The sequence below is a fragment of the Saccopteryx bilineata genome, chromosome 4, assembly GCF_036850765.1.
Source record: "Saccopteryx bilineata isolate mSacBil1 chromosome 4, mSacBil1_pri_phased_curated, whole genome shotgun sequence".
Taxonomy (NCBI): Eukaryota; Metazoa; Chordata; class Mammalia; order Chiroptera; family Emballonuridae; genus Saccopteryx; species Saccopteryx bilineata.
Window position 1 is genome coordinate 154,164,559 of NC_089493.1, and position 12,115 is coordinate 154,176,673.

Genomic DNA, 12,115 nt, shown 5'->3' on the forward strand with positions numbered 1-12,115 from the left:
GACTAACGTGAATCAACTTTGTTTTAATTTGCTAAGTCAGTATGTATACATTAAGTGATAAAAAGAGAGAGGCACACATGTGCCAAATAAACGTGCTTAGGTGTCGAAACTTGTGATAGAAATGGACAGGACTTTCCAGTAGACCTTATTTTTGTTTTTTTTAATTATTGATCAATTGATTGATTTTACAGAGAGAAGAAGAGAGACAAAAACATAGATCTGCTCCTGCATGTACCCTAATCAGGGATCAAACCCACAACCTCCAAGATATTTTCCTCATTTTTAAAACAAGTATTTATCTTAATTTGACATTTGTTCTTCTTTAATGCAATTTTTAACAGATTTATTGAGGTTTAAGTTATATGCCACAGAATTCATTTAACTATACAGTTCAATGAGTTCTAAATTTCTACAGTTATATAACCATCACCACAGCCAATTTTAAAACATGTCACCCAAAAAGTCAATCCCACCCCGAGGGCAACCACTGATCACAACCTAAATTATAGGAGCAAAATACAAATATCAGTGGCAAAAGAACCACTGAACGTGTACCACATGACCAGCACTGTGGCTGTAATGGTGAGCAGAAGCAGGGAAAAGAGTGTGGAACCGTTGGTGCTTGAAACTTCCAACCTAACAAGGAGACAATCATAAAGGTTGATCACAACTATGTAAATTATAATACTTAAGCACCCAAGTTCTCCTTTCTATTTTCTCTAAAAGCCAATAGAAGCATTATTAGGCAAAGGGCATGTCATCTTCCTAACTTGAAGGAACATGCTCACAATATTAAGAAATCTGGGAGATCCTCTCTACCCTCATTCCTGAAGCAAGATACATCCCATTGCAGCACATTAAATTACTGACATACTTAGGGTGTGCAAGGAGCTGGTAGAGAGCATGTTTATTGTCCTCTAGACTCATCATTGCCACCAGAAAGCACTTGATCACTTCCCACGCCTGCCTCCGGTAGTAGGGCTCAGTGTTGGCGCTTTTCAGGCAGTCCAGAGCGGTTTCAATGGCCTACGACAACAAAGAAACAGAAACTAGTTTGTACTGAATTACATGACTCTGAAAGGCTTTCACTTAAAGCAATTGCAGCTTTAAGTACAAAATAATCTGAATGTGTAATTAAGTGCAAAATAATCTGAATGTGTAATTTTCTCTTAACATGAGCAGCACAATGGGCCTGTAACAGGTTAGCAGGTACTCACCATGTACAACTCACAGAGAAGGTGCTTGAAGTATTAGGAAATAAATCAAGTTTACCAATTTTGAGCTTAAGTAGCCAATGGGAGACTCCAGAAATTAAGTGAGCTCAGAAGACCCCATGTGGTGAATTTGCTAGATTAAACTAGATACTGAGTCATCAACATACTACTCAAGGTCCTCAAAGGAATAATAAACTTTCTGCAGATCCTAGTCTTTCTTATGTCTAAGTTCAAAATTAAGACTTTCCTAACCTTTCACTAAATTCCTCTTTAAATAAAAGGAGAAAAAAATCTATACCATTTTTTCAGAAAAATTATATAGCTTACTCACTCATATTTTTATCCTTTTCATTTCAATGAGTCTGACCAGAGAGATACAATCACACCAAAAAATACTTTGAGAACTCATAAAACTCAACAACAAACAAACAATCCAATAAAAAAATGGGAAGAGGACATGAACAGACACTTCTCCCAGGAGGAAGTACAAATGGCCAACAGATATATGAAAAGATGTTCATCTTCTTTAGTTATTAGAGAAATGCAAATCAAAACTGCAATGAGATACCACCTCACACCTGTTGGATTAGCTCTTATTAACAAGACAGGTAATAGCAAATGTTGGAGAGGCTGTGGAGAAAAAGGAACCCTCATACACTGTTGGTGGGAATGTAAAGTAGTACAACCATTATGGAAGAAAGTATGGTGGTTCCTCAAAAAACTGAAAATAGAACTACCTTATGACCCAGCAATCCCTCTACTGGGTATATACCCCAAAAACTCAGAAACATTGATACGTAAAGACACATGCAGCCCCATGTTCATTGCAGCATTGTTCACAGTGGCCAGGACATGGAAACAACCAAAAAGCCCGTCAATAGACGACTGGATAAAGAAGATGTGGCACATATACACTATGGAATACTACTCAGCCATAAGAAATGATGACATCAGATCATTTACAGCAAAATGGTGGGATCTAGATAACATTATACGAAGTGAAATAAGTAAATCAGAAAAAAACAGGAACTGCATTATTCCATACGTAGGTGGGACATAAAAGTGAAACTAAGAGACATTGATAAGAGTGTGGTGGTTATGGGGGAGGGGGGAAAGGGCACAAAGAAAACTAGATAGAAGGTGACAGAGGACAATCTGACTTTGGGTGATGGGTATGCAACATAACTGAAAGACAAAATAACCTGGACTTGATCTTTGAATATATGTAACCTGATTTATTGATGTCGCCCCATTCAAAAAAATAAAATTATAATAAAAAAGAAAAAAAAATACTTTGAAGACTTTAACAGCTAAGATATTAACATAATAATTACATACAAATGTATCAAAGAACTAATCTATGTCAAAGATTAAAACAGAAGCCGCATGGAGGGGTGAGCGAGGGAGCCAACGGGGATGGAGCTCAGCACTGCAGACCCAGCCAGCCGGCAAGCACACACAGCCTTGCAGTGTAACAGCTCCTCACTCCACCAGCCCCACCGTGTGTCCGAGTCCTTCTGGGGGCATTGCAGAACTACAGTGTGTCCGTAAAGTCACTGTGTACTTTTGACTGGTCACAAGAAAGCAACAAAAGATGATAGAAATGTGATATCTGCGCCAAATAAAAGGAAAACTCTCCCAGTTTCAGACATATTCAGTGCAGTTCGATGTGGGCTCACGCACAGATTTTTTTAGGGCTCCTTAGGTAGCTATCCCGTATAGCCTCTACAGACTCGTCACTGACTGATGGCCTACCAGAACGGGGTTTCTCCACCAAACTGCCGGTTTCCTTCAACTGCTTATCCCACTGAGTAATGCTATTCCTATGTGGTGGCGCTTTGTTATAAACGCGCCGATATTCACGTTGCACTTTGGTCACGGATTCGAATTTAGCGAGCCACAGAACACATTGAACTTTCCTCTGTGACGTCCACATCTCAACTGGCATGGCCGTGGGCTGCTCCATTGTATACATGGTGTTACATCATCATCTGCGCATGCTCACATGCTGCCACATCATCCTACAGAAACTGGGAGGGTTCTCCTTTTATTTGGTGCAGGTATCACATTTCTATCGTCTTTTGTTGCTTTCCTGTGACTGGTCAAAAGTGCACCATGACTTTACGGACATACTGTATTGTTTCTCCTACTGTCTCTGAGCTGGTCATTGATTGATACTATCATGTGAGGATAATTTTAGAAATTTTATTTTTAAGAATGAATGTAAGCGCCTGACCAGGTGGTGGCGCAGTGGATAGAGCATCGAACTGGGATGCGGAAGACCCAGGTTCGAGACCCCAAGGTCGCCAGCTTGATTGAGCATGGGCTCATCTGGTTTGAGCAAAAATTCTCCAGCTTGGACCCAAGGTCGCTGGCTCAAGCAAGGGGTTACTCGGTCTGCTGAAGGCCCACGGTCAAGGCACATATGAGAAAGCAATCAATGAACAACTAAGGTGTCGCAATGCACAACGAAAAACTAATAGTTGATGCTTCTCATCTCTCCGTTCCTGTCTGTCTGTCCCTGTCTATCTCTCACTCTGACTCTCTGTCTCTGTAAAAATAAAAATAAAATTAAAAAAAAAATCAATGTAAGCTATGAGCAACTACACACTGAAAATGAATAAAGAAATAAAAGTATGTCAAAAGAAGGCTTTTTTAAATTAATTTTTAGAGGTAGGGGAGGAGCAATAAGCATCAATTCCCATATGTGCCTCAACCAGGCAAGCCGAGGGTTTCGAACCAGCAACCTCAGCGTTCCAGGTCGACATTATATCCCCTTTGCCACCACAGGTCAGGCACAGGCTGGTTTCAATGGAAATTCCCTGGCACTGGACTTGCCTCACTTTCGTTCCTTTTGCCTAGAAGACTACTTCCGTCCAGTGGGGTATGCCTTGGCCTTAGGATGCTACCCACTGGGCAAGGAATCAGACAAGCACTGGGAGCTTTCCACAGTGTGCAGAAGGGTGTAGAAGCCTCTGGAAGCGACCTTTTAAACTTGGCTTCTCCCATGCTTTAACTGCTTGTAGGAAAAACAACTTCTAAAGAGATTTTCTCTCTCTGCTTACCTATGCAGACATCAAATAAAGTCGAATACCTTATCTGACCTATGGTGACATAGTGGATAAAGCATCGACCCGGAATGCCAAGCAGCAATTAATACAAGTTGATGTTTTCCACTCCTCCCCCTGCCTCCCACCCCTCTCTTTAAAATCAATCTAAAAAAGTCAGACACCTTAGTTTTCTCTACTAATTATCAACCTTGCCACTGACAGAGCTAAAGCAAACAAAATCCTAATTTTAAAAAATTACCTGAAATGGGCCCTGGCCGGTTGGCTCAGCGGTAGAGCGTCGGCCTGGCGTGCGGGGGACCCGGGCTCGATTCCCGGCCAGAGCACATAGGAGAAGCGCCCATTTGCTTCTCCACCCCCCCCCTCCTTCCTCTCTGTCTCTCTCTTCTTCTCCCGCAGCCAAGGCTCCATTGGAGCAAAGATGGCCCGGGCACTGGGGATGGCTCCTTGGCCTCTGCCCCAGGCGCTAGAGTGGCTCTGGTCGCAGCAGAGCGACGCCCCGGAGGGGCAGAGCATCGCCCCCTGGTGGGCAGAGCATCGCCCGTGGTAGGCATGCCGGGTGGATCCCGGTCGGGCGCATGCGGGAGTCTGTCTGTCTCTCCCCGTTTCCAGCTTCAGAAAAATACAAAAAAAAAAAAAAAAAAAAGAAAAAAAAAATTACCTGAAATGGCCTAACCTGTGGTGGTGCAATGGATAAAAAGTCGACCTAGAATGCTGAGGTTGCTAGTTCAAAATCCCAGGGTTGCCCAATCAAAACACAAACTAAAAGCAACTGCGAGCTGATGCTTCCCATCCCTTCCTCCATGTTTCTTTTTTTTTTTTTCTCTCTCTCCCCACTCTCTAAAATCAATAAATAAAATCTTTATTAAAAATTGAAATAAAAAAAATTACCTAAAATGTGGGAATATGCTACAGACACAGGAAGCTCAATACAGGAATTTTTAATGTAAAGAAAGAGAGAATTTTAGTTGTTGGTATTCTCTTATAAAGAAAGGAGTGTCTATTTGCCAAATATTTTGATAAGGGCTCAGGTGAGGAGCTGAGACTGCACTTCAGCCCTGAGGTCTGAAGAGGACAACACTGGTCAGCGCAGTGAGGCTGAGAGAGCATCAAGACAATGGCCAGCCCTTAAGGAAGTGGCAGGCGGAAGAACCACTGGACTGAGAGATGATGGAAAATGTTTCCTTCCTCCCAAATGTTTAGCAAAGTCTGTTTAAAAGGAAAAAAAATCACAGAATTAAAAGGATCACACAATCAAATAGGGTTCATTCCAGGGATACAAGTATGGTTCAACATCTGCAAATCAATCAATGTGATACACCACACTCACAAAATAAAAGATAAAAATCATATGATCTCCTCAATAGACACAGAAAAAGCAATCTGACAAAATACATCTATTTGTGATAAAAAAAAAACATTCAATTAAAGTGGGTACAGAGTACCTCAACATAATAAAGGCCAGATACAGCAAATCCTCAGCTAACATCATACTCAATGGTGAAAAACTGAAAATATTTCCTCTAAGATCAGAAACAAGACAAGGACGCCCACTCTAAACACTGTTATTCAACATAGTATGTACTAGAGTCCTAGTCAGAGCAATTAGGCAAGAAGAAGACATAAAAAGCATCTAACTGGGGCCCTGGCCAGTTGGCTCAGTGGTAGAGCGTTGGCCTGGCATGTGGGGGACCCGGGTTCGATTCCGGCCAGGGCACAAAGGAGAAGCGCCCATTTGCTTCTCCACCCCCCCTCCTTCCTCTCTGTCTCTCTCTTCCCCTCCCGCAGCCAAGGCTCCATTGGAGCAAAGATGGCCCAGGCGCTGGGGATGGCTCCTTGGCCTCTGACCCAGGCGCTAGAGTGGCTCTGGTTGCGGCAGAGCGACGCCCCGTAGGGGCAGAGCATCGCCCCCTGGTGGGCGTGCCGGGTGGATCCCGGTTGGGCACATGCGGGAGTCTGTCTGACTGTCTCTCCCCGTTTCCAGCTTCAGGAAAAAAAAAAAGCATCTAACTGGTAATGAAGAAGGAAAACTGTCACTATTTGCAGATGACATGACTCTATACATGGAAAACCCTAATGACGCCACAAAAGAACTATTGGAAACAAACAAAAAAAATCTGTTGCATTCCAATATACCAACAAAATAACAGAAAGAAAAATAAAGAAAACAATCCCAACAAAACAAAAAAAAAAATGGAATAGTTAAGAATAAACTTAACAGGCCCTGGCCGGTTGGCTCAGCGGTAGAGCGTCGGCCTAGCGTGTGGAGGACCCAGGTTCGATTCCCGGCCAGGGCACACAGGAGAAGCGCCCATTTGCTTCTCCACCCCCTCCGCCACGCCTTCCTCTCTGTCTCTCTCTTCCCCTCCTGCAGCCAAGGCTCCATTGGAGCAAAGATGGCCTGGGCGCTGGGGATGGCTCTGTGGCCTCTGCCTCAGGCGCTAGAGTGGCTCTGGTCGCAACATGCGACGCCCAGGATGGGCAGAGCATCGCCCCCTGGTGGGCAGAGCGTCGCCCCATGGTGGGCGTGCCGGGTGGATCCCGGTCGGGCGCATGCGGGAGTCTGTCTGACTGTCTCTCCCTGTTTCCAGCTTCAGAAAAATGCAAAAAAAAAAAAAAAGAATAAACTTAACAACAGTGGTTGAAGGACCTATACACTGAAAACTATAATACATTGTTGAAAGAAATTAAAGACAACACAAAGAAATGACAAGATGTGATATGTTAAATGATTAGAAAAATTAACATCATTAAAATGGCCATCCTAAAACAATATACAGATTTAATGTAATCCCTATCAAAATCCAAAGGGCATTTTTCAAAGAAATAAAACAAAAATCAACAAATTCCTATGGAAACACACAAGACCCCAAATAACCAAAGCAGATCTCACACTCCCTGACTTCAAACTATATCACAAAGCTACAATAATCAAAAGAGCATGGTACTGGCAGAAAAAGAGAGTCACAGATCAATGCAACAGAAATGAGAGCCCAGAAATAAAACCACACATATATGGACTAATTTTCAACAAAAAACCAAAAACATAATGAAGAAAGTACCATCCACAAATGATCCTGACAAAACTGGACAGCCACATGCAAGAGAATGAACGTAGACTGCTGACACCACACACAAAAATTAACTCAAAATAGATTAAAGACAAATATAAGACCTGAGACTATAAAATTCATAGAATAAAACAGAGACTAAATGTATGGTTTTTATGAACTTAAGCCCAAAGGCAAGAGAAATGGAAGAAAAAAATGGGACTACATCAAACTGACAAGCTTCTGCAGAACAAAAGAAACCATCAACAAAACAAAAAGGCAACCAACTGAATGGAAGATTATTTGCAAACAGTATCTCCACTAAGGGGTTAGTATAACATAAAGAACTCATATAACTCAACAATAAAAAAAAAAAATCATCTGATTAAAAAATGGGCAGAGGACCCGAAAAGACACTTTTCCAAGGAAGACATACAGGTGGCCAACAGATACATGAAAAAATGCGGAACATCACTAAGCTGTAAGAAAAATGTAAATCAAAACCACAATGAGATAACACTTCACACCTGTTAGAATGGCTATTATCAGTAAAACAAGAAATAAGTGTTGGAGAGGATGTGGAGAAAAAGGAACACTCATTCAATTGCTGATGGAAATTTAAACTTGGTACAGCCCTACAGAAAACAGAATGGAGGCTTCTCACAAAATTAAGAATAGAGCTACCATATGAACCATCATTTCCTCTTCTGAGTATCTACCCAAAAAATTTTTAAATGTTTCCTCATAAAGATACATGCACCCCCATATTCACTGCAGCATATTCACGGGGCCACAACATGGAATCAATTTAAGTGTCCTTCGACAGATGACTGGATCAAGATGTGGTCCATATTATACAGTACGATACTACTCAGTCATACAGAAGATGAAATACTGCCACTTGCAATATGGATGGATCTTTAGAATATTATGCTAAGTGAAGTAAGTTGAGATATAAAAGGTTAAGAACCATATGATTTCACTCATATATGGGATATAAAACAAAAAGCAACAAACAAATAAACCTCATAGATACAGAGAACAGAATGGCAGTTACCAGAGAAGGAGTAAGTAGAGGAGAAAGAAAAGGGTAAAGAGTTCAAATATATGGTAGCAAAAAGAGACTAGACTTAGGGTGGGGAGCAAACAATAGAGTATACAGATGTTGTATAATAAAGTCCTACTCCTGAGATTTCCATAATGTTACTGACCAATGTTAGCCCAATAAGTTTAACAACAACAACGAATCACAAAACTCACTATGCAAGTGAAGTCTAAACAGAGAGTATTCAATAAATACACCGAGTCCTCCAGTGTGAAGCAACAGGACAGAACAGAGCTTGCCTGAGCAAAGGGAAGGCTTTGAGTCCTTCCTGGCCATGGGACTCTGTGTAAGACTAGGATAGCTCAAGAATTCCAGTTGGCAGGGCTTACTGAAATGGCTGAGTGGCTCAGATACATGTAAAAGCCTACTCCAATACTCTTTTTAAAATACACAATATACAAAGGCTAGACAATTGTTATGAAAAGATACAGTAACAAAGGAAACATATGGGGGGGATACAAGGTAGGAAAAAGACTGGTTATACAATAAGGAGAAAAATTCAAATACAACAATGTAGATTACAATTAAGTAGATCAATATATATGTAACAAAGGACTGGGAGGGGTCAATAAGGTGAAGGGGAAATAGTTTTCAATGAGAACAAAGCCAAAGTAGTTGAATACTCTGCAAATACTGGGGACACAGTTTGTTCATTTTTTATACAATGAAAAAGTGCTCTAAATAGAGAGAAGCCAAAGAGCTGACCGCAGCTGGCTAAGGAGCCAGGAAAGGCAGCAGTGGACAGAGGACAGGAGAAAACTAGGTCCCGTGGAGTGACGGGTAAGAGACAAGAAAGGAATTAACATGGGTTCTAAATGACATTTGAGATAAAGCCCATTGGGCATCAAGACACAAGAAGTTCCAGGGCTGGGTGGGCAGAGTGTCACCTTCTGGTCTTTCAGGAAAGCCGGACCTGCTCAAGAGTCCAAAGCCTCAGGGGCAACACCCTCCACTGGCCTCCTGGTGGTATGAAAGCCCCCTCACAAACCAAGATGGCCCCCAAATAAATCTCATTTTTCTCTGAATTAGAAATTCCTACCCCAAAAAGTATACGTCTTACCTCATATTTTCAAGTAGAAATTGTCTCAAAATGAAATTTGTAGTATTTTTCAGAAACTGCCAGAGATTTCCAAATTTACCTTCTCCATTGGAAGCTGAAGAGATGCTTTACAGTCAGAAAACTCCACTGTAATGCTGGGGCCTTGGACTTCAGTCACAACATAGTGCAGCTTCTGGGATTCTTTTAACATCTTCCTGTTACTGCCACCAAATTTACCAAGTACACGATAGGCCACGTGAGAAATGCTATCAGCAGGATTGCGTAAAGTGCGCCACAAAGCCTGGAAATCAACATGCTTTCATTAAAATCCTTTCAACATAATACATTCACATGGATCATAAGTCAAAATTCAAAAGTTATAAAAGACTATATACAGCAAAAATTCTTCTTTACATCTCCAACCTCCAAATACACAAGTTTCCCCTTCTTGGGGGAAACCAATATTATTGCTCTTGCGTATCCTCCTAGAGAAATTTATGTTTTACAAAAATGCAAATATAAATATAAATGTTCTTCCATGCTCCTAAAATACAAACAGTAGCATAGAATAAGTACTACAAAGCTCAAAAGCAAGAAAACTAAGCAACAGCCCTGGCTGGGTAGCTCAGTTGTTAGAGCATCATCCCAACATGCCAGACTGCAGGTCAGATCCCCAGTCAGGACACATACAGAAATCCACGAATAAATGCATAAATGTGTGGGACAACAAACTAGTGTTTCTCTGTCTCTCTCTCCATTCACCTTCCACTCTCTCTAAAATCAATTTTTTAAAAAAGAAAGAGGGAACTAAGCAAAATATAGTTTAGTCATCTTTGCAAAAAAGGATCAGGAGCAGAACAGAAAGAAATGCAATTTACTGGTAAGTTCTCATCCTGGGTTAGACAGTGAGTTCTCAAGTTTTTACTTCTATTATTAGGTTTTATAACTTCAAAACATGATATATAAATTACACATTTTAAATCTCGTATTAGAAAGAATTGCAAAGAAGGAAAATGTGAATCATGCTGGGATGTGCATTATGGGAATAAAGTGTACCTTGTATTTATAATTAGTAAAAGGAATACATGCATTCAACTGTTCAAAAAAACTCAATTTTCCCAGCTAATTATCATGTCTTGAAAATTTCCATAGCTCATTATTAAAGTCTATTTTCTTAAACTATATTCTGAAATAATGCCCAGTATTAGTGTCTAACAATAATCTACATAAAATCTTGGTACTTTCCTCTAAAGCAAAATTCAATTCCTGTTACATTCCTGCAGGTCCAAAGAGGCTTCTCCTTAATGGCTGCTGAGAGGTGTTGTCTAAGTCCCTCCACTGCCCCTATCTGGAACACCCGATCCCCGTGTCCGGTCCGTCCAGTGCCCTCTGCTTCACTCCCCAGGAGCAGCAGGAAGTGGGGAGGAGCGCCCTAACCTCCCAGTGCTCTTGTGGACAGAACTGGTTGATGGGGCTTAGGTGAGACTGCTGTGTCACCTGTCCAGTGGACAGCTAACTGTGCCTAAAAAGCAGCCTGGACCCTGTCTCCCTAGAGCTCCCTGCCTCACAGAATGGCAGGAGGCCAGAGGACTCCTCCATGCCCCCTCCTCCCACATGGTGCTTACCCACACTTGGGTAAAGTCTTCCAAGTCATCATCTCCCATCTACTCTGTCCAAAGACTCCTAGCCTTTGGAAGTTACTCAGTCCTGGCTGTGGCCAATTGGCTCAGCGGCAGAGTGTCGCCGGCGTATTGATATCCTAGGTTCAATTCCCGGTCAGGGCACATAGAAGTAACCATCTGCTTTGGCTCTTCCCCTTCTCTCTCTCCCTTCTCTCTTCTTCTCCCACAGCCATGGTTCAACAGGTTCAAGCACATTGGCCTTGGGTGTTGAGGATGGTTCCATTGAGCCTCAGCCTCAGATGCTAAAAATTGCTTGGTTGTGAGAATGACCCCAGGTAGGCAGAACATCAGCCCCAGATGGGAGTTGCCAGATGGATCCCAGTTGGGATCCTGTCTATCATCCCTCCTCTCATTTGGAAAAGAAGGAAAAAAAAAAAAAAAAAAAGAGGTTACTGAGTCCACATCATATAAAGTTGGCAGAATTCTGACCCCAGCTTGGGGTCAAATACTCTATGCTAATGGGCACATGAGTAAGCAATAGGAAGCCTGAACGTCTAATAATTACCAACCACGTTACAAATCAGTAACAGTGGCAAAACAAGAAGGAAAAACCTGATTTCTGACATATCAAATCTTAATGAACAAAAAATATAAAATGTTTGCAGACAGGCCCTGGCCGGTTGGCTCAGTGGTAGAGCGTCGGCCTGGCATGCAGGAGTCTCAGGTTTGATTCCCAGCCAGGGCACACAGGAGGGACGCCCATCTGCTTCTCCACCCCTCCCCCTCTCTTTCCTCTCTGTCTCTCTCTTACCCTCCTGCAGCCAAGGCTCCATTGGAGCAAAGTTGGCCCGGGCACTGAGGATGGCTCTGTGGCCTCTGCCTCAGGCACTAGAATGGCTCTGGTTGCAATGCCAGGTGGATCCTGGTAGGGCGCATGTGGGAGTCAGTCTGACTGCCTCCCGTTTCCAACTTCAGAGAAATATAAAAAATAAAAAAAATAGCCTGACCAGGCAGTGG

At 42.1% G+C, this 12,115-nt stretch overlaps 1 protein-coding gene across 12 annotated transcripts in view; it reads right to left on the reverse strand.

The window, feature by feature from the left end:
• Window positions 1-12,115, reverse strand: part of TRRAP (transformation/transcription domain associated protein) — a 144,525-nt gene that overhangs the window by 85,590 nt on the left and 46,820 nt on the right. For all 12 annotated transcript variants that reach the window (XM_066272267.1, XM_066272266.1, XM_066272265.1 and 9 more), the window contains exons 21-22: window positions 9,577-9,777; window positions 875-1,026 (exon numbers count right to left, since the gene is read on the reverse strand). In XM_066272267.1, coding sequence (XP_066128364.1) covers window positions 875-1,026; window positions 9,577-9,777 — 353 coding nt within the window. The remainder of the gene's footprint in view (window positions 1-874; window positions 1,027-9,576; window positions 9,778-12,115) is intronic.